The sequence below is a fragment of the Sorex fumeus genome, unplaced genomic scaffold (genome assembly GCF_029834395.1).
Source record: "Sorex fumeus unplaced genomic scaffold, SorFum_2.1 ptg000072l, whole genome shotgun sequence".
Taxonomy (NCBI): Eukaryota; Metazoa; Chordata; class Mammalia; order Eulipotyphla; family Soricidae; genus Sorex; species Sorex fumeus.
The window spans coordinates 61,158,930-61,182,639 of record NW_026606129.1 but is presented as its reverse complement, the minus strand read 5'-3'; the positions used below and the strand labels follow the sequence as shown (position 1 = coordinate 61,182,639).

The window sequence follows — 23,710 nt, the reverse complement described above, 5'->3', positions numbered from 1 at the left end:
CCTGTACATCACTGGGTGTGACCCAAAAAACAAAAAAAATAAAATGCATTATAAGTCATCTGTTCATTCCCTAATATCTTTAGGGATAAGATGAAAATTGACAAATCAAATTGCCCAAAAATACCTAAAAATATCTCTTCAAGGAATTCTTCCAGTCATTCTTGCTGGACTTAAAAGTCTTCAGAAAGACAACAGGGTCAAAAGACAATGAGATTTCAAGATTATTTTTCCAGAAAAAAAAAACCATCGTTAATATCCATATTTTTCTTACGTGCACATAAAAATGGTTTTAAGATAATTTTAACATGTGTACTATTAGTCTTTGAAAACAAATGACTTTAGTAGTAGAACTATAAAGGTATATGTGTTATAATTATGGATTTAACAGGTTACATGCATTATTAATATAAGTTATATCTTTTAGTTATTATTTAACTTGATAAAGTCTGCAAAGAAGATATTATTATTGCAGAGTAGACTATTGGGAAGAATCCTAGGTTTCCTGGAGTAGTATATGGAGTAGGTGTAAGTCTTTGTCAGAAAGTTGGCAAGGAGCTGTCAGGTGTAAGGTGTTCTTACCACAAATTAAAATTACTATAGGAGTTTTAAGCACACACACATAACAATTTGAAGAGACCTTGATGCTCCAATGTTAGCCTGAGATTAAAATAGTTGAGAGTTGGCTGATAGTAAATATGCTTAAAAACTGGAACTGTTGATTTGTAGTTTTTAAGATGATAGTTTTGCTAAGAAAAATTGGCAATTCTCTAAAATTTTAGTTTCCAAGTAACCTGGAAATTCTATGTGTATATCTAGGGCAATTGAAAACATGTTTACACGGAATTTATATTTGAATATTCAAGTAGAAATATTCATAAAGTCCAAAAGAGGAAGTGATCCATCAACTGTGGAATGAGTAAAATAAAAAAGTTCATGTCTTTTTTCCTCCACTGTTTCCTCTCCTGAGCTATGTATCTCTCTCTTTTCCCTTAAAAAATTACACACGAGAGTGGCATGCCAAGCAAGCAGCCACAGCAAACTGGAAGACCCCTTCTTTGCTACCGTGCCCTCATGAGCACCTAGGCGAGAGGGGACTCCTGTGGTTTTAGAAGTGTACTTGAAGTAGAACTCAGGCACCAACGCAGTTCCACTCCCTCACAGATACAGCTGTGGTATGTGGTGTGTGTGTGTGTGTGTGTGTGTGTGTGTGTGCGCGCGCGCGCTCACACGCGCGTGTGTAGCGGGGGCATGGCCTCCAGGTGGGGGGCATGCAACACCAGTTATTTTCTTCTTTCATAGTGCTTTGGACTTATATTTCAACCTCCATTACCTAATTCTGACAAGGACAGCCTGGCTGTCTCAAGCACATCAGGCCAATAGTCCTCTAGCCTATTCTAATCAAAATACTCCCAAAATACTCCCCCAAATACTCCCAAAATACTCTCCCAAAATCATCAAAATAGTGATGACCATAAGTGATGTTGAATACAATAGGGACTATTAGGCCAATAGTCCACTAGCCTACTCCAATCAAAATACTCCCAAAATACTCCCCAAAACGTATCAAAATAGTGATGAACACAAGTGATGAACACAAAATAGTGATGAGCATAGGAATCTGTGTTCACATTGTAAATGAACATTGTAAAAGAACACACCCAATAAAACTGCACTAGAGGCCCCACATAAGTCACACAGGAGCACCAAAGCGGAAGTTAGTATTCCTGAAGGGAGGAAAAAGGAGACCACCATCAACTGGGCTCATCCAGAATCCACCCTTGCAACTAGTGGGGGACACTGATAGTGAACTGGAGGAATATGAAGCAGTATGAAGAATATGAAGCAATATGAAGAAATATGAAACAATATGAAGAAACAGCACAGATTCCCACAATGGAGTGAATGAAGAAAAGAGCCCAGAAGCTTCAACAGGGAATACCCACATATACAGTTTCTCTGATAAGTCATTTAGAAATGAAATGTTGAGGATATTCAGTGAGCTTAAAGAACCTGTGGAACAGACACCCAGTAAATTAAAAGAGGATATGAAAGAAACTGGAATGGAGAGCCTATATAGTACAAGAAGAAAGGAAAGCAGAAATAAGAAAACTAGAAACAGAAGTGTAAAGAATTTGGTAGATGAAATAAAAAACTTAGTGGGTACCCTCAATAGTAGAATTAGAACAGCCGAAGACAGAATTAAGTGAGCTTGAAGATGAGCTGCAGAATATTTTTTCATGGGCCTTTTGGCCATTCGAATTTCTTCTTTGGGAAAGTTTCTGTTCATTTTATAGCTCCAATTTCTGATGGGAATGATTTTTTTTTTAAGTTAGCACTCCATATTTGGGGGGGGGGGGGCTAGGTTTCAAGGCATAGTATTGCTAATATTGCCAGACCATACAGTAGCTCACTTTAAGCTTTTTAAGGATTCATACACTGTTGATGAAAGTATTATCTGATAAAGCCTCTATGGTAAAATAGTATCAGTTAATACTTTCACCAATAGTGTATGAATTCCCTTTTCTCCAGACCTTCACCAATTGTTTCCATTTTTTGATGTAGGCCATTCTCCAGGTATGAGATTATATGTTTTTATTTATATTTTATGAAAATTCATAACAATAAATTATTTTTCATATAATTTATTATATGAGGGCCAATATGTCTGTGCTCCAACTGCTTGTCTTCTTTGGAAAAGGTGACAATTCAAGTTTTTTGTCCATTAAAAAATTTTTTTATTGGTGTCAAGTTATGTTCTTTGTTTTGGATATTAATTCCTTGTCAGGCGCTTGATGTGAATATATCTTCATCCAGTGAGCGTTCTTTTTCTTCTTTAATTTCTTTTGCTGTACAAAACTCTTTAGTTTGCTCTACACCCACCATTTTTTCTTGCTTGAGTTTCCCTTGCCGTTAGGGTTAGGCAACAAAATACATCCTAAGATGTTTTTAATGTATAGAACATCATTTAAATTATCCATAATAGATCAGTCTACCTTAAACTTTGTCACCATGTCTCATTGAACAAAACACCAAAATTAGATACCACATCATCTAATCTTCAGCTTTTAGAGACATCTCATTTTTTGGTTTCATTTCCCGTTCTTAAGCTAACACCATCCCCCTATTGCTCCCTTTCCTCTAAGATTATAATATCATTCTTGCCTTTGGTACTTGCCACTTCTTCTACATGGAACCTTCAGTTCCTAGATGCATATAGTGGGTTCCTCATAATTCACACCCCAAATCAAATTTTAGGTTCCCACTTTATCCACAGTAATTCTGTACTCTCCAAAATTTATTTTGGCACTCTGATTATTTCTTTCAGATCACAATAAAATAATTTTGCTTGATTGATTTAAGATTTCTACCACTTATTGTTTATCCTCACTCTGTATATGGCATACTTAGAGAGCAAGAGTCTGGTCTGGTGTGTTTAACAAAATAGAGTAATATTTAAGAAATCCACACATACAAATATTGTTGAATAAATTAAGTGATTCAAGTTTAATGAGCAAAAAGTTCAAGGAAAGGTTATTTTAGCGTAGGGAATCCCTAAACATTTTTTGTTAGAAGGGGAAAGGAGCGCAATGAGAGTGAGATTGGAGATCATAAGTAAGCAAAAGCTGCAGAATATTAGACAACAGTCGATGGGCGAGAAGAAAAGATAGCTGATCAAGTGAGATCCTTAAAAAGCAGCTAGCAGAGCTGGAGTGATAGTGCAATGGTAGGGCATTTGCCTTGTATGCGACCAACCCAGTTCAATCCCTGATATCCCATATAGTCTTTCAAGCACCATCATGCATGATCCGTAAGCATTTCTGAGAGTGGCTGAAACAGCCACCACAGTTGACATTTTTAATTTAAAGAGAGCAGTTTATTTTTTAGCAATTGACATTTTCTAATATCTGTTTCCCATATATAAATAGCTGAATATCAGGTTTTATGCTTTTCCTTAAAACTGAAACTTATCTTCAATATAAGTTGAGGACTTTATTGAAAATTGTTTTTTTCTACTTTTTATAAAAATGTTACATACTTTTGTTTGCTTGAATTTTGAGAGATATCTGCCTTCTTCCTCTCTTCTTCTTGCCATTTTCTTGTGGAATATTCTTACACTGTCTCCTGTGGAATTTTGACATATGCCTGTAAATTTAGAATGTTTTTTAAATCTCCTAAACCTAAGTGAATGTCTCCAGCTACACATTTATGTATCTAGATTGTTTTTCAGGTCATCAGTAAAAGGGTTTGAGAGCCTGGCCAGCTGTAACTGTGTTGTTCCTCAGCTAGATGACGGATCATTTTTCCTGTTAAGATTAGTCTTGGGATCCATTACCCAGCAGTGTTTTAAGCTCACTTATGTTTTGGGGTAGCATTTGAGCCCCCTTGTTTTAAAATGAAGTGAATTGAAATAGATACCAGTTGTTGGAAATGTCTGGAGTTATAGGTAATTTGTGTTCTTTTGGGGGTCCCCAAAGAGGGGTAATCATGCCTTTTCAGGGCTGATCTAGATTCCTGTTATTAGTGGACTCACGTCAGGATATAAGAATAGCAGATTATTTTAAAGTAAACCCTGTCACCCCTAGCCATAATGGAATAACACATTAATTTTCAAGTTAAAAGAAAGATGCATTCATTTTTCAAACCAGATGAGTCATGTGTTAAGCCAGTTTTCATGTTAGATTGTTTTATCTGGGTCTATTAAAAAATACCCTACAATATATTCTAAAGTAACATGTTTTGTTTAAGAATTTGAGACTAGGATGTGCAAAGTTATGGGGAAGTGCACCTTCTTATACTAGTTTTTATATTTTCTGCTTTTGGCTTTGCCTTGTATATGCAAGGTGTATGTTATACTGTTTTTGAATGTAACTTTTTCAGGAATATCTCTAGATACTTAATAGTATGTATCAGTCTTGAAGTTTCAGTGTTGTTTGAATATAGTGTTTGTCAAATCTAGGAACTGACGTATAAAGGAGTAATCTAGAATATATAAAACCCTATGAAGGACTTAGCTCAGTTTTCAGGATTAAATAAGTTTATGTATAAAAGTTGAAGACAGTTAGCTTTAGCTATTATTTACATGATTTTATCAGATGATACTTTTGTTTTGGGTGCCACATGATGTAGTGCTCAGGTGAATTACTCTTGACTCGGTGTTTGGTGGTCCATGTAATTTGGGGGATAAACCTGGACCTCCCACATGTAAAACACATACACTAGCATGCTGAGCTATCTCTTCTGACCCAGATGGCACATTTTAATCAAAACTGCTCTGTTTCTAATATGGAGAAATACGTAAAGGGAAGAGATTGTCAAATACATGATTTTATTTGTTTTTAACAATCCTATACAGTCTATTTGGTAAACACTCTTCAAGCAATTTACCAGTGTTTGCTTACATGTCACTTATCGTTTACTAGTTAAATTTCCTCCCCCCCACCCCCCTTGGCTTAGGCAAGATACTAGCAACAATTAGATGGCTGGCCTTTAACACACACTTATTAAATCCTTTACATAAGTCCTTAGAAGAAAGTGCTATTGTATTCCCCATTTCACAGACTGACCTTCCAGCTGGATTCTTAGTCTCATTATCCCAAAGGTTCTGTTGTAGTAGAAGGGGCAAAGAATTTAATTTTTTTTTCTTTAGAAAGCTCCAAATCAGATTCCAGCTGGGACTGGTGTTTTGAAAATTAATTCTGTAATATTCCTTTCACTCCTTAAATGTTAATGTGCGTGTGACTCATAGGAGACTTTGCTAAAATACAGAGAGCAGGTGGGAGGCCTGTGAATCTGCGTTTTTGACAACTCACAGCTGGTGAAATGTTAACGACCAGCAGAATGTTCTATCTTCTTTCTGGAGCCATTTGGACATACTGTTTGTAGTGGTGCAGGGGCCAGGACATGACGGCAGTTCTCGGGGTGGGGGAACACTGACTAGTGCCAGAGATCAAACTCTGAGCTTGTCTGATATGTGCTCTCCTGCCTGAGCCCTCTCCCCTGACTGTAACACTGGAAAGCATCGCACAAAGAAACTTCATCTATCCTGAAGTGAACTGTTGTCCTCTCCTTTTAGTAGTTGGGAAATTTCATATTGTAGGACTCACATGTACTTTTGTGGCCATTAAATCTTATTCTGTTGCATGGTAGATTGCTCATCTAGCTCTGACAGAAACTGATGGATTTATTTATTTATTTATTTATTTATAGAGAAGGGAGCACCAAATAAAGGGTGTTGGGAGGATCCTCCCAGGATGGGAGAAGCATGCTGAAAGTAGACTATAGACCGAACATGACTGCCACTCAATGCCTCTTTTACAAACCACAACACCCAAAAGGAGAGAGAGAACAAAAGGGAATGCCCTGCCACAGAGGAAGGGTGGGATGGGGGGTGGGGGTGGGAGGGATACTGGGGTCCATGGTGGTGGAAAATGAGCACTGGTGGAGGGATGGGTATTTGATCATTGTATAATTGAAATCCAAGCACAAAAATTTGTAAGTCTACAACTGTACCTCATGGTCTTTCACTAATAAAAATTAAAAAAAAAAGAAACAGATGGATTTAAATGTACACAGTGAAGTCCCTTTATTTGGTTTGCTTACTAAATTTTGAAGATAAAATTTTCTTTTTTTAAAAAAAAAGTATGATGCTATCATCCTTTCCTACCTATCTAAGAAGTAGGTAGAGCTAAGTTTAAGAAGTAAAGAGAGGGTACAAATAAATTTTTTTACTGGAAAGGTAGGGAATAGGAGACCTGTTAAGTAATTTAACATTTTTAATTAAAAATAGTTTAAGTTATTACTAAGAACACAGATTAAAGAGTAAGTTGATTAATATTTAATCATGACTAAATTCGGTTTCCATGAATGTACTTTAATAGTTTGTTTACATAGGTACAATTTCAAGCTGCACTCTCTGGTTCAGGAATAAACCAAGTGTCTTTCTCTGTCTCAGCTTAGACTCACTAATGCCTAAAACCAACATTAAACCAAGGTCCTTTGCTGCTTTGGGTGCCAGAAGCCACCATGTCCATATCTGCTTTAGAAAAATTGCTAGAGGTAATTTTTGCCTAGAATTCAACAAACTATGCATGCATCAAGTCTTTTTTACTTAGACTTCATATCAAGGTAAAAATCTTTACGTCAAAGTAAAAGGATTCAACAATTTTCCTTCAGCTAAAAATAAAATTGCTTTCGGCCCTTTTCATTTGAGAGGACAGTATTTATTGTTTATCTCAGACTTGCAGACTATTTCAGATTCTGGAGATGTAGGAACCTTCCCATTGTACAGTATTGGCTCTTATACTTTTCCTCTACTTTGGTTTTATTGTTCTAAGCTTTTGAAAAATTCATTGAAAGGAAAGCATGAGCAAGCATGGCTTTTAATATTTAGGGTGCTAAATATGGCTGCTAACAGTACAAAAGGGCAGGTTTTTTTGTTGTTGTGTTTTCTAAAAGGGCACAATTAAATAGGTGGCAGAGTAGGATTTGGACCTCGAGATAAAAATATGATTTTTAATTGTGTCTTGTGCCAATGTGCTGCATATGCTCATCGCTCATTAGATACAAATCTGAGGATACTAAACTCAGGTATTTGTTGAGGATCGGGGTGGCAGAGCAAAAACTCAGGTGCGTGTTTGATCATTCCATCTTTCCATTCTTTCAACAGAAAGGAGTTTGTGTGTTGTATAGTTGTCTGTACATATCAAAAGGAAAGGGATAATAAAGTTAGAGGGCAATCAGCTTTTCAAATTATTCTCAATTGTCAGGCTACACTCTTGACAAGAAAACTGATAGACATACATGAGCTCATTGGCAAGAATGGTATCTGGGAAGTAGAGAGGTATGAGGGGCGTAGTAATCTCAGAGAGAGGAATAATTAAACTTATGATGTAAAACTTGGGACTGGCTTGGTACATTTAACAGTTATGTGTGTTGGGACTTTTTTCCTAAAATGAATCAGGTAGAAATAAAAATGTGAGGTCAGAGAATAGATAGGGAGAAAAGAAAAGAAATATGTGATAAAATCCCTGAAAGGCAATGAAGCTCAGGTCAAAGAACAACTGAAGAAATAATGGTAAATATTAAAAGCTTCATTTGGGAAAAGATTTATAGAACCTTAAACAGTAGGATTTGGGAATGTGTGTAATGGGTTTAAAAGGAAATTCTGAACTCAATCTTATTTGTGAACAGGAAGTTTTTCAGATGTCCTTATTTAAGGTTAGGACATAGTGGATCTGAGTAGGCCCTAAAGTAAGTTGCCTCTATATAATAAGATAAAGGACACAGGGAAGAAAGTCTTGTGAGGAATGTAGAAGAGTGGTCTATACTCACCAGTCCAGACAGATACCAGTACACAGGTATAGAAAACTTAAAGCCACGGTTTACCACCTTGGTTGTGATTGTAAGTCCTGGAATAGTAGACGTGACAGCTGCTAGTCTCCAAGTTGTAAAATGGTTGAAAACCCCAGTGTAGTGATCAGAGCAAAGCATGTCCAGGTCAAATCAGGGAGTATTGGTTGCAACAAGGAGTTTGGGAGAAGCAGAGAGAATTTCTATCCTAGTTTCTTCAGTGGATGTATGGTTCTACCCATATATTAATTTCAGACTTCTAACCTCCAGAACAGAGAAAACATAATTTTATTATTTTAAGTCAGTCAATTTGGAACTATTACTGAAACCCTCAGTTTGACATGACAACCCTTTAATAAAGTTTTAACAATTCTCAGATTAAAACTTGAATGTGAGTTTCCAGAGAAAGGTATGGGGGCATCCGGGACTCAAGAGTTTGGTAGCCAAGAACCATTCCCTTGACCCGTGCACTGTGATGGATGGATGAAGGACTAGGGGAATAGAGAAGCAGAGACTATGCCCCAGGCTGGTCGGTAGTCAGTTTATTTCTCTCTCCAACCCAGCGTAGTCTGGTCTCTCCCTTACAGCACAATCGTAGTTATAGTTTTGGTTGTAGTCTCAGTCATCATAGTTCCATCATCCTAGTCTCCTCATAGACCTCAAAGTTTCTCCTAGTCCTCATATTCTGGTTCCCTCTTTCCCCTTACAGCATACTTGTATAGTAATCATGAAGGGTGGGGGTACACATAGGTGAGGTTGAACAGAGGTAAAGTTTTACCTCAATAGAGGTAAAACTTCCTTCAGGGGAAGTTCTAGCAGAATAACTCAAGGACAAAAATCTCATCTGAGGGTTCAGCACTCTAGATTACTAGGAGATCTGCTCAAGGGCGGGATTCCATCTAGGGCGTACTGCTTTCTTCTTTCCTCAGCTAGAAATCCATTTAAACAATCATAGTGAATTTACTTTTTATATTTTTAATCATTTTGTATGAATACATTAAGAGATATGTTAGGTTTAAAGGTTGGCTCTTCCTGGGGACATCTCACTATATTTCCCAGACCACAGTCCTCAGGCCAGGTTAAGTCTTTTCTAACCCCAAGAGGGTCCTTATTCAGTTACTTCCTTTTGGGTGATGACAGAGTTTTTTCCATGACAGTGCTCTTATTATACTTCTTATGGCACTTAGCTTGTCCCTTTCCAATGCCAGGGTAGCTTGTAGCTTGCCCTGGGTCCATCCAGTCCCTTTGTTGGGACCCCACTTTTAGGGGTGTTAGGAAATAAGGGCAACTGAAGTTTAAGTCAGGTAAATATGGTGGATGCCCTGGAGTAAATATTATTTGGAGTCAATTAACTCCCATGTTACAAAAGCATAGCATGAACTGTCTTCCTGTATCTATACAAAAAGGACCTTGCTAAACCATGCAAATGACATAAAGGAAAGAAAAGAGCAATATTGGATTATTAGAGCTTGATGGAATTGGGTGTGCCTCAGGGGCACTGTTGTGGGAATAACTCAATAAACCTAAGCTCCCTGATGTAGAAGCAAGGACAACCCAATGTTATCCAAAATTAAAGCACTCTCCAAAAGATAGTATTCTGATTGTCAGAAGATTTTTTTTTTCTACATAGAAGTATCAGAATGTGAGAGAGCAAACACATAATATTGTTGGAGCAAGCAAAAGTTAAGCACAACATTTTATTTCTTGTTATTATAGGAGAATAAAATTAAGATTTCATCCAGTCTGCCTGATATATACTCAGAACATCACGATCATGATCACGACCATCCTGTTGTTCGTCGATTGCCTCGAGCAGGCCCCAGTAACGTCTCATTCGTCCTAGCCCTGAGATTTTTAAAAAGTGCCATATTAAAGGCTCTTTCTGGCTTAGGAGAATGAGACCCATCATTGTTACTGGTATTTGGCATATTGGGTACGCCACGGGGAGTTTGCCAGACTCTGCCGTGTGGGCAGGTTACATTCAGTAACCTGCCAGGTTTGTCCAAAGTAAGAATGAGATAAGATGTCATGCGGCATGCTTCCGGGAGCTGGGTTTTATAGTCTCTGGATCTTGGCCATTGATGGGATTACATGGCGCCAGGGGGCCAGTTGTTGGGTGTGACCCCTGCCTACTGGAAGGTGGAGGATCTGGGTGGAGGATGCTCAGCCCCGATCCGAGTAGGCTTGGAGATCTCACTCAGAACATACTAGTCAAAAAAAAAAAAAAAAAAAGAAAAACTTAATAAACGAAAGTGAATATAGGCATAAGAAATGAAATTCAGAACATAGGCATAAGAAATAAAATTCAGAACATAAGAACAAGTAGAAAATATAGCCATTTTTCTATAAATATAAATATTGTTAATTTAGTGAGAGGAGGGTTAGTACCATACTCATGGCTTATTTCTGTCTCCGTGCTGAAGGTCTACTCCTGGTGGTTCTTAAAAAAATCCATGTGTGGAGCCAGGGATAGAACCAAGATTATCCAAATGGAAGACAAACACCTTAACCCTGTATTTTTCTGTACCACCCCATTATAATTTTTATATATGAGAACCTTAGTGTGAAAGGGCAGATAGTAAGAATGTTGTCCAAGAAAAAGTATGTGAAATGATTATGAAACAATTTATGGATATTCCCTCAAAGCTATAGTTTAGTTTTAAAGAAAATGGGCATCAAAAACCAAAAAAATAAGTTAACATTAAAAGAGAAGCTGTATAGGCCTACTGCTACCAGGTAGGATGGGATGTCTTTGTAAATAAGATTCATGAAAATATGCTTGCAGAAGTCTACTGTGGCAAAAACTATCAAATAACTGTAAAATTCTGACACAACATTTTTGTAACCGAGAAATTGGAAAGGTAGCAGAAGAGATGTGAAAGAACTAAAGGGTGGAAGGAATATACTAAAAATATATAATTGATCTGATTTTAAATATTGATGGGAAATTGAGCAGTAGTAAGGTAAGGTAAAGGTAAAGGCCCTCCCGTTGATCATCGATTTGCTCGAGCGGGCCCAGTAACGTCTCCATTGGAGACTTTGTTGTTACTGTGTCTGGCATATCGAATACTCTCGGTAGCTTGCCGGGCTCTCCGAGAGGGGCGGAGGAATCGAACTCGGGTCGGCCATGTTGGCCGCTTGTAAGGCGAACGCCCTACCTGCTGTGCTATCGCTCCAGCCCTGAGCAGTAGTATGGATTTTAATAAGGTACGAATAAATACTTGTGAACTAAAAAATAAATGACTTTACTGCCCACAGGAAATAAGTTGCCTAGTCAGTGGAAGGAGGAATTAAAGTAAAACAACAACAGCAACAAAAGATTAAATAGTCAAATTCAGAGGAAAGTTAGCATAAATATATATGATTAAATTTATCCAAATAGAATATTCAATTGATATAAAACAAAATAGTTGTTTATAAAACAATTAAAAAGATAAACATTGACAAATACAGAATGGAAAATGTTACTCTTGTTAAATACTATCAAAAAGAAAAAGAAATCATAGATCAAGGGGTTGAAACAAGTAGGAAGATAATGCTCATGAAAAAAATAAAGCTTTGGAATACAGAAAGCAGAAACGGCATTTGAAATTGATTAAGCAATTATAGTTAGAATCTAACAGTCTTTAGAAATTGAAATAACAATGGGACAAAAAGTAAGAAAAGATCTGGATAACAATGAATTTGATTTACCATGTATTAAACTTCTTAGTCAAGAAATACAGAATATTTTATTTGGGGACCCATGTGAATTAGACATATGCTTCATCTTTTGATGTGTTAGGAAGCTCCAAATTCTAAAAAAAACTACAGTAGAGGTTCTTTTCTCTAACTACTGTGATTTAAAATTATTCATCATTAGCAAAAAGATAGCAAACTATATACCATATGTATGAGAATGAAGATAAATTGCAAAATAACTCTCAGGTTAAGCAGGAAATGATAACAAGAAAAGCAAAATTTTAAAGTTGAGTGATAATGAGTGCATAATAAATAAAAATTGAGATAATTAATGAATATATAAAGGGTTTTGTTATCAAGAGAAAAATGAAAAGTTTGAAACCTCACAGTAATAAATAAACAGGAAGGAAAAAAATAAGAAATGTAAGTTCAGGGACAAAGTGAGACAATTAACAAAAGTCAACGAATTAAAATATGGTTCTTTCAAAAACTTGGTTGACTTGACACAACTTGTATAAAATTTGTGGAAATATATTGGGGATCAATAAAATGTATAGCTTATAAAAGTTATCACATTTTAATCTATTCAAAGAAATTATTTTTATAAAGTTGAAATTTTAGGTACAAAGGAAAGATAAAGGGCTAAAATTGATGTGAGAAGAGTACTTGATTAGTAAATGTTATCACTTAATCACTTAACTTCCCGTTAGTCGTCGATTTGCTCGAGCGGGTGCCAGTAATGTCCCCATCTGTCCCTGTCGCGTGCTAGTGTAGCCCAATGGCATCTGTTCGCTCCGGGAACATGAAGGGCCTCAAACTGATCGTTCATGATCTTGACGAAGAAGTCTGACCATCTGGTAGGTGGGCGGTCACGCGGTCTTTTGACATCCCGTGGAATCCAGTTGGTAACAGCTCTAGTCCAGCGATGGTCTTTAAATCTCATTACGTGACCAGCCCATCTGATTTTCGACACCTTGGCAAATGAGACAGCGTCCCTGATCCTTGATCGTCGACGGATGTCAGAACTCCGGATTCTTTCTCTCATTCTCTCATTTGAGTGAAACGTGATATTCCAAGCGTAACTATTTCTATTCTTCTTTGGGAGACCTGAATAGCGTTCAGTAAATGTTAATTAAATAGAAATAATTATCCAACATCAAAAAGTGATTTTATATAACTTTGGAACACAAATCCCTGTTTGTAAAAACAAAGTACAAAGAAAAATAACATTCCACTTTAAATTTGAGTTTAAAAATGAAAGGTTAAAATATTGGCCAATTTATACATTGAAAACCAATAAGGATTTAAATGTAGCAGTATGTTAAATACTACATATGACTAAATTAATCCTTAAAGTGAAAGGATTGCTCAGTGTTTTTTAAAAAAATCCGTACCATAACTTGTTACATAGGTGGTAAAGAACAAGAAACTGTATAAACAATGTTGAAATACTTAATAATAAAAATGTTTTAATGAAAGTAAGAAATATTGACTTTGAATTAGAAATGATATTTTTAAAAAACTTTATGGCAAATATTCTTTTTTGAGGGTAGTCAGTGAGGGCATGGGTGTGCTACACCCAGTGATGCTCAGAGACTATTCCTTGCTCTGAATCAACTGGGATCAGCCATATGGAAGAGAAATACCTTAATCCCTATACAAGAAGGCATCCTCAATAGGAAAACAAACATAGCTTTTAGAACTCATTTCTTCAAAGTTTGCGAAGGATAAGAAAGCATGCTACTTAAACTTTTCAACACATTACCAAATACAAACTTCTCAAAACATTACTAAATATAAGGTCAGTAGAGAAAGACAAGCCCACATATGTAGAAGATTTGGAATAAGAGAGTTGTCATTATTTCATAAATCAAATCTTTTATATAGAAAGCCAAGAAGCATTGGCAGGAACTATTAGGAATGTAAGAGTTTAGCTATGTTGCCAGTTTATAAGAGCAAAATATAAAAATCAATAGCTTCACTCTCTATGGAGAGTAACAAATTACAAACTATGATGATAATAAGGTACCATTTGTAATAGTGACATAAACCAAAAGCTATCTAGGAATAAATCTAAGAATGCATAAAACATATAAGGGAAATTTGAACCCCTATTACAAGAGTTTTATTATGGCATTATAGAGCATAAAGGCAGCCTTCATAAATGGGTTGATTGAACATTGTGAAGATGTCATATTTTTCCCATTGGAATTACACTGAATTTAAATTTTAATCAACATCTGAGCAATAAATGTTTTGAAGAGGTAGAGTCAAATTTAATTTTTTTTAAATTTGGGAGAATGAATAACGAGGGAGTCTCTTTACAAGGCATCAATATTATATGGCTGGTGTTGTTTTGTTTTCAGACCACACCTGATGGTGCTCCTGTCTCCATACCAGAAGTTACTTCTCCCATTTTACTGGGCTATATAGGATGCCTGGGCTGTAACCCGGGTCATTCTTGTGCAAGGCAATTGCCCTACCCTTTGTATTATCTTTCCAGCCCCAATATATGCAAGAGTTGGCATACTCCCGCCCAAAGTCAAAGCCAGCTTGCCATCTGTTTTTATCAATAAAGTTTTATTGGAACATAGCCACATCAGTTCATTTATGTGTTTTGACCACTTTCATGATATGGTCTGAAATACTACAATAGAGACATTATGGTTTACGGAATCTGTTCCTTTGCAGAAACAATACTGGTGTCCCTACACATTATCTGTAGCCTAGACGCAATTTTTTTAAAGTGCAGACTCATTTCTGTGTACATGTAAGAACATGGTATAATCATTCCCACCATTGGTGCTGGGAAAATTGGCTCATTAAAAGGAGAAAAATGAAGTCATTTACATACTTCAGCTTGTAAGCAAAGCTCAAAGTGGATCAAATACTTAGAAATATAGAGTGAAAAAATGATGATAGAAAAATGCAATATATTTTTGTCAATTCATGCTACAGATTTTAATCAAAAATTCACTGGGCACAAATTTAAAAACTGCAGATACATCATATGTATATATTTTATGTATTCATATAAAATCATTAATTTTATTCAGTAGAGGTTATGAATGGTGATGGTGAAAAATCTACAATTGTTATATTTAATAGTCCAAGATCAATGTTTAGAATATGAAAGGGTCTCTGGAAAATAAGAAGAAACAAAGTCCAAAAAAGATCAAAGTATGAATTGGCAATTGATAAGGGAAATATGGGCACATATCCTTTGCAAGTATACCCACATAAATACCATTGGAGACAAGTAATATCAAACTTAGGTGTTTTCCTTATCTGTAAATGCTAGGAAATAAGGTGCTATCAAGTGCTAAAACAAATGTGGGAACGTAAAAATCCACACACTTTGCTTCAGGAATATGCAAGGTTGTGTAGATATTTTAGACAAAGTACAGTCAGAAATACATTAATAGGACTATCCAAAGAAATGTATATATTTCACAATATTATTCCTTGTGAAAAGTGTTCAAGTTGTTGGGGGTGGGGGTAGGGGACCATAATATGGGTTAGAAGTAGCATATAGACATTGGTGGAGGGTATTGAGCACTTTGGTGACATATAGTAACTGTTCATCAAAATCATGAACATTAACCCTATTTAAATATGTTAAAATATATGTATTTCACTGCTCATTCCTTCTCCTTGTATTCCATTGCAATCCTACTACAGTTCCACAGTTCATTCCCTAAGGGCTGAAGAACTTTTCTCCAATCCTTTTTTTTAACCTTTAAAAATTTTATTTTATACTATTCAAATTTAAGTAACATATTTAAATAGGGTTAATGTTCATGATTTTGATGAACAGTTACTATAAAGAAGGTATAATGGAGAAAAAAAAGCCACAGAAGACTTCAGGGGACTTGAGTCAATTCAGTTAGTAGAATGATTGAAAAGATTTGCCATGTATATTCTAGAAAATATTAACTCTACATTTCTGAAGCACTGCCACTAGTATGATACGTGTTTGACATGGTTCCAAAGCATAAATCCACCATAATGAACAGACCTGTTGTGACAAAGGCCAACTATGAAATTGCTGGAGTTGAGTGTCTTAGGACTAGTGTGAACTTTTTACCCTTGGCACATTTAAGCATCGGCTAGCCAACTACAAGGCACGGATTCTGGAGTGAAGGGTCCGAGTACTGGGAACAAGATTGCATTTAATCAATTGTTCTGAATTACCTGGATGGCTTATTAAAACAAAGACTGCTGACACACCTTCTTGATAATTCAGTAGGTCTGGAGATAGAACACAAATTTGCATTTTCCAACATCCTAGATGCAGCAGATGCTACTGGTTCAAGGGATACACCTTGAGACTCTACATGATTAGATGATTTGGAATATTCTAGACAAGTCTCTTTTTAAATGAAATAGTTCCAAAAGTTCTGAAATTTTGTATCATTGAGGTAAATTTTTGTGCTAACAGATCTTTGTATCTGACTTCTGTTAAGTTGTGGCTCTGTTGATGGTTCTGTAATAGATGGCATTTATGGTCATTAAAAACATTGGACTAATTCTGTACTCACTGTTATGAGGTAGCTGATGATTTTTAAGTTTTTATTGATTGGAGTGCTGTGATTTAGAATATTTTTTGTGATAATTTCCCATGTACTAGAGTCTAACATCACACCTATCACCAGTGCATCCAACTCTGTCCCCCCAATGATCTCAATGCTCCTTGCTTGACCCCCACCCCAAACTCATTTTTGTGAATCAGTTCTCTTGTTGTGTTGCATTTGGCCCCTTGATGCTATCTTTTTGTGTATCTTTAAGTCCCATATATGAGATCATTCTGTATCAAGATAGTCAATGTTTTTCTCTTTGTCTCTCGTCTTTTTTCCTATTTTTTTTACAGTTGATCATTTCCTGTAGTTTTATTGTGGGATAGTTCCTGAATGAGGAGAAATGAAATAGTTGATTTCCCAAATAAGATATTTCAAGTCATTCAGATTGGAACTCAAGTCATTAGAGTTATGGGAAGTCAATCTTTGTGGTGGGTGAATTGGTCTCATCATAATTACCTTGTGTGAAATATTAAACTTTTTATAGCTTAAGGGACTGTGAAACATTTCACATATGAACTTTCTACCCCTTATTCACTGTGTCAACGGTGTTCCTACTTTGAATTCTAATTTATCTATTTTTCTCATTTCTTTCTCTTTAATTTTGGGTAAAATGTATAGGCATTTAAGTAGTTGCCTATTATATGCCGCTGAAGCTTACTCCTATTTGTTCTATTCACTACATATAGTTCTCTGAGCACTGACAGGCAGGACTCCTGCACCAGGTATAATCTCTGAGGCCACCAAATATAGCTTCCAAAAAAATTTGGAAATTTTTCTATAAAATTATCTCGCTTCTTTTCTTTTGGAGGTTTTAGGTATATTCCTGGCTTTGTGTCCAGAGATCCTTCTTGGCTGTTCATGGGAGGCCATTTAGTGTCAGGGATTAAAACTGGAGGCCTTTTAGCTAAGCATATGCCCCGTCCTTCTATTATAGTTCTCTGGAGTGTTCATACATTATTGTAACTGTAGACAAGGTCAAACAGTGTTTATATTTTCCCCAAATTGCTCCTATATAAACATAAAACCTTTTGAGAAGAACATCAAAGAGGTTAAGAGTTTATTGTTAATTCTTAGCAATGAAAATGCCCAGTTTGGCAAAGACAATGAGCTGAAATGGAAACAAATAAAGAAGTACTTGACAGATAGAACATACTGGATTTGGCTTAAAGTGGTAATGTGAAGGGAGAGCTGGAGTGATAACTCAGTCGGTAGGGCGTTTGCCTTGCATGCGGCCAACACGACCAACCCAAATTCAATTCCTCGGCCCCGCTCAGAGAGCCCAGCAAGCTACCGAGAGTATCTCGCCCGCACAGCAAAGCCTGGAAAGCTGCCTGTGACGTATTTGATATGCCAAACACAGTAACAAGTCTCACAATGTTACTGGGCTCGCTTGAGCAAATCGATGAACAATGGGAGGACAGTGACAGTGACAGTTTTGTTGAACACTTGATACTTGTGCATGAAAACCCTATCTCTTGTCAACGTTAGGCAAATAATGAGAGTGGAATATTTTAGGAAGATCTATCCAGAATACCTTAGTGGGCATTGAATGGCAACAACTTTAGTGGTATGATATCTACAACTTAGAATTTGTAATAATGCAATTCAGGTGGTATATCTTGTGAATTCGTGTGTGTGTGTGTGTGTGTGTGTGTGTGTGTGTGTGTGTGTGTGTTTTAACTCTTCCCCTTTCCCTTCCTCCAAATTCTCTTCTTGGATAACCATAGTTGTGTTGTCAGTGTCCATTGGTTTGTCCTTATATTTTTCATCTGTTCATCACTTTTGTATCCTATTGTTCAAATGGGTAGAAAAAAATCCCCAAAATGAAAATCAGTATTTGTCATTTTTCTTCTGACTTAATGTCCTTTTGCATTATTCCCTTGAATGCCTATCATTTTGTTGTGAATGGCAAGATTTCACCTTTCTTTTTTAATTGCACTATACCTTTCTAATCCATTTGTCTGTAAATGGGCAATTTGACTACTTCCATATTTTAGCTATTATAAATAATGTTATAGTAAACATTGTGATGGTGAACTGAGTTTATTTGAACTAAATAAATAAATACTTCATTTCTTATATTGTCTTCTCTTTCAGACTTCATCGGTGAGAAGATGTCCTTCAGATTTGGCCAACATCTCATCAAGCCCTCTGTGGTGTTCCTTAAAACAGAACTGTCCTTTGCCCTTGTGAACAGGAAACCTGTTGTACCAGGACGTATCCTTTTTATTTTTTTTTAAAAAAGGAGGAAAATTAACAGCTTCTGAATCTGACAAATGAATCAGGTTTGCCCTCTAATATCTGCCCACAAAGGTAAGCAAGGACTCCACCTCATTTTCGTTCTGGAGAAACCAGGTAAGATACTACGCATATTTATGCTGAATCCAGTTGGTGGCATCAATAATGTGCTTGATCAGTGTTGCAGAACTTCTGGAAAAGAGTTGCTTAGCAACCATGTCTTCAGAGGTGATTTTTCACTGACCTTTCTATTATTATAACTGTGTAAATAAATAGGTGCTTCTAAAATGGTAATCTGTAAATACATATGCTGCACTTTATTTTCAGTGATCCATTGTTAATTTTAATAGTAACACAAAGACTGTATGGTACTTTTTTGATGCAAAATATTTTTAGTATGTGAGGAGTTAAAGTACATTTGAGACTGATGTGGTTTCTTTATCTCTTTGGAAATCATTTAAACTGTTAAAAATTCATAGAATAAATAAGTTTACTGTTTTTTTTATATTATACTATCTGAAGTAGCAGTTTTCTTTTGGATAACATATCAACTTCCAAATCATTGCCTAGTGTCATTGATGGTAGAGTTGTTTTACCTCTGTGATCATTTAGCTGTAGTCTTTCCTCCTTATGAATTCAATAGGAGCTTTATTCTTTAAAGTGGGAGAAGCAGGAATTAAAGAAATTCTTTGGAGAGTTATTTTTATGCTATTGAAAGTATCACTTGGGACTGTGTGCATGTGAATCTTGTACTGATTCTTTTTCTCACGTAATTTAATATGTGGTGGCAAGGACAAAAATATATATAAATTTATATGTTAAGGTAAATTCAAGTTTTAAGGCAATGAGCATTTTCCACAGTGAGAATTATTTTACTTTCTCTAAAAATTTTCAATAATTCTGAATTCACAAATGTATCAAGACTTTTTTTCAGATTTACAGTTTTTCCAGTGGAAATTTCTGAAATGCTTGAGAATTTTGTAAGACTCTCTCATGGTCATTGAACCATTTTTCATTGAGGAAAAGTACACAAATAAAAATCATCAAAAAATAATTGTGATTTTTATGATTGAAGTTCTTTGCACCTAGGTGTTAATTAAATACGATTTTTTAAATTTAAAAACTATCATTTTTTTCCCCTTGAAAAAGAAGGACAATTTCAGAGTTGTATGTCAGTTTTATATTGAGTTTTAAAGAGCTTTAACATCTTAAGAGGTTAGATGCATTTAATTTTTTTTAATTTGATTTTGTAGTTGTCTTTTGAGGATTTTTTTTTAAAGCAAATGTCTGAGTATTATTTCAGAAGAATTAATATAAATGTCATTTATCTTTGGGCGCCAGCTTTTATTATCTTTAGTCAAAGAATTCTGGGAACTCTAGTTGAAAGTATGAATTTAGAGATGAACCTACCTTAAAACCTTAAATGAATATGTGAGACTGTAAAGATGCTCTGTTTTGTTAATGGTTAACAATAGACTGAATTTTTTTCTTCATAATGAGAAACTAAAATTTTATGGTCTTTTTAACCATATATCGAACTGTAATATGTAAGATAAAGTTGTATACAGATTTGAAGACGGGTTGATGTTTGCTTCTAGGTAATTATCTATTAATGAAAAGTGAATGGTGATTAGTTTCAAATAACACCAGAATCAACCTTTTAGAAATGAGTTGGTCAGTTGCTATAACTTTGATCAATACCATGGACATGGGTAACATTTTATTAAAATACATAATTTTTTTTGAAGGATAAAAGAGGCTGATTCTAGCTTAGGAAGAGAACAGTCAGAACATTTTTATCATCATGTACACGCTTCTTAGTGGTATTTCACATCTATGGTGTTTAAAAGGGTTCAGGACCAGTTTGCTAAGAGGTGATGATTCTGTAAATATTCTACTTTGCATTTTGTAAATTCTGCTAGACGAGAAGAACTGTGAGAAGAATTTTATAAGTAAAATTTTACTCATTTTACTCCCACTCTTACAGAAAGATAATATTTCCCCCAAGCGATTTAGGAATTGAAGATGTAGATAATTCGACCCTCTAGCATTTCACAAAATAAGTGGCAAAAATGTCTGCAGTGGACTTTAATCTTTTCTGGGGATTGTATTGTCTGATGTAGTCCAGTCCTGTGTGGATCATCTTACTTTATTTATCTCCTTGTGTCTAGACTTCTGCAACCCACCAGGAGTGATTCCTGAGCACAGAGCTAGGACTCAGCCCTGACTATTGCTGGGTAGGGTCCCCAAATAAACTCAACTCCCCAGCCCCTCCCCAGCTCTTAGGCATTTAATTTCCTTTAATCAGACTCTTGCCACAATTCTCTTCACCTTGAGATTATTCTCACCCTACCTTTTTCATTTCAGTAAAATGCCTCACATTATTAAGGGAAAAGATTCTGTCCTTTTTGTGACACTCGGTTCCTGATGCACTTGTTGATTCATTTAACAGTTTATTACTGAGCCCCTACTCCATTCCAGGCGCCATGCCAAATACTTATCCCAGTCGGCCTCCTGTCAAAACTTCATGCCTTTCTGATAATCTCTGAACTGAGTCATTGCTTCCTGGGAGAGTCGAGGGAGAGGACCTGTGCCTGCACATCTTTTTATCTTCTTAGCTTCCCGGTTTCTATTGTGTTGAGTGAATTTGAAGTGAGATCACTAATGTCAGAAGCAGATGGATCCCTTCAATTAATGGAAGGAAACAACAATGAGTGACTGAAACTTTGCCTGTTCAGTGTCTCCATACACAAAATACAAGAAAGTGTCACCCTTTTATTTCAGATTCTTTAGTATATTATCCATAGTCTTTTCCCAACTTGACCTTCATCTTCCAGTGAAAACCCTTTTTAGGCTTCTGTATCATAAATAGGCTGATAACTACTTTTCATTTTAACCAGAACTAGTTAACTAAAACTATTAAACTAGTAAATTAGGCTAAACATAACCAATTGGTAGTAAAAGATCATTTATCTTATTTTTTTGGCTAGTGACTGTATCAGTAGATTACTCTGCATTTTAAGAACAGCATACTGACATTTTAGAGTAAACTGGGAGTCTGTATTTTTGGTTTTCAATGATTTCTTTTGAAAAAAATATTCAGGTGTCTTTTGAGGAATGTGCCACTTGTAAATGTCATCTTTGAACTCCTGTCCTATCTAACATTTTGCTCCTCTACCTCTAATCCTTTTTTCTTGTGACTTTGCTTACTGACTTTTTCATGTCTTTCCGAGGAGGAGGGGAACTGTCATTCAGGTACCAAACACGTTTTTGAAGCAAAGCTATTTGCTTCATTCTCTAAAGAGTCCTTTCAATGCCTCCTTGTCTTATCCTAAAGCAAACAACTTTGTTTTTCCAGTGTTTAAAGACAATTGAATAACTTCTGGCCTCCATGGTACAAGAAGAATGTATCATAATATCCTTAGTACGTTAATTTTATTTTGTTTCTGTGAAATGATTTTTCAGAATCATTCTGTAGATTGAACAGTAAGTGAACAGAAGCATTCTATAGATTGCATTTTTATTCAGGTAACTCACTGCAGCCCAGCTATTGTTCGTGGCCTAAATAACTTTGAAGCAATATGGTTAATACCTCTTTCCATTCCCTCTCCTTGTCTTATGCACTCTCTGCCTCTCGTCTTTGAATTGAGCATGAAACATGAATTTGAGCATTAGTGGAATCCATTTGGGGACTGGGGCTTTTATTATAAATAAAATTATTCATTTGTTCTGTCCTGTTGTGTTCAGCAGACAGTGTATTGATCTTCAAATTGCTATTCAGAATGGCACAAGGAGCTCCGACATAAGAGAAGCATGACAACATTTGTGGATGGGTCTGATGCAGTGCATAATGGCAGAGAAAAACCTTGCTCGCTGGCCACACTTTATTATATGAATCATTTGTCAACAGTTTATTGAATCAGTTATTAAACCAGATTTCTCCAAACAGGAGCATTGCACACAGAATGTTATCAGGCCAAACAATGTTAAGATGATGCATTGACGACAATCTTACAAAGTATATTTGTGAAGAATTAGACTAGGTAACTTAAAGGACATATATGCTGACGTATTAGAAACAAAAGTTTTGTGTGATAGAAATTGTGCACTGAGCTTCAACTTCAATAGATAAAAAGGAAACTGACAAATGCCTTTAACACAAAAGTCTTATTTTCAAGTGGGTAATGCTAAATTTTCTGTGTTTTCAGATTACCAAATTGCATAGTCTTGAAAGAATTGGAGTATTCATAAGCATAGCTTCATTACCCAACAGGGTCTTTTACGGAAAAACCTGCTGTAGATAAAAGTGTCCTTTTAGTCCTTCCTTAAAAACCAGAAATATTTGTCATTTCCTGAGTAGCTTTTAATCTTATGAATTCCTTTAATTGTTCAGGAAACTGGAGTGATTAGTAATCTGATGATCTTCCATTTCTCAAGAGTTTCTTTTTAAACCTTCCTGTACAAATAAAAAGAGTGCAAGCACATTTTAATAACTTCGTCACTAAAGATAGTTTTTTGAGCTTAAATTTTTGTAAAACATATGTCTCTTTTTCCTCACTTTGTGTGTGCCTATTATATATTAGCTTAAAATAATCCTTGGGGGAGCTGTTCAAAGATAGTATTTCCTTTTATCCCATGAACTATAATGATAAGTGAAAGTTGATTTTTTTTTTTTGTGATCGTGTTTTGTTTTTTACTTTATTTTGGCTATATACTAATGTTCAAAAGATCTGCATGTGATTGTTCAATTTTACCTTTATTCCCCCTGTTCCTGTAGGAAATGTTACCTACCTTGGAGCACCTTCCTTCAGGTTGTTAGGGTACCAGCTTAGACGAGGCTTCAGTAGCAATGCTCAGCCAAA

The 23,710-nt window shown here is 35.8% G+C and overlaps 1 protein-coding gene across 3 annotated transcripts in view; it reads left to right on the top strand.

The window, feature by feature from the left end:
* FHIT (fragile histidine triad diadenosine triphosphatase) overlaps window positions 1–23,710 on the top strand; it is a 1,773,722-nt gene that overhangs the window by 851,313 nt on the left and 898,699 nt on the right. For all 3 annotated transcript variants that reach the window (XM_056129408.1, XM_056129407.1, XM_056129406.1), the window contains one exon: window positions 18,708–18,827. In XM_056129408.1, the coding sequence (XP_055985383.1) occupies window positions 18,725–18,827 (103 nt within the window). In that variant the 5' untranslated portion in view covers window positions 18,708–18,724. The remainder of the gene's footprint in view (window positions 1–18,707; window positions 18,828–23,710) is intronic.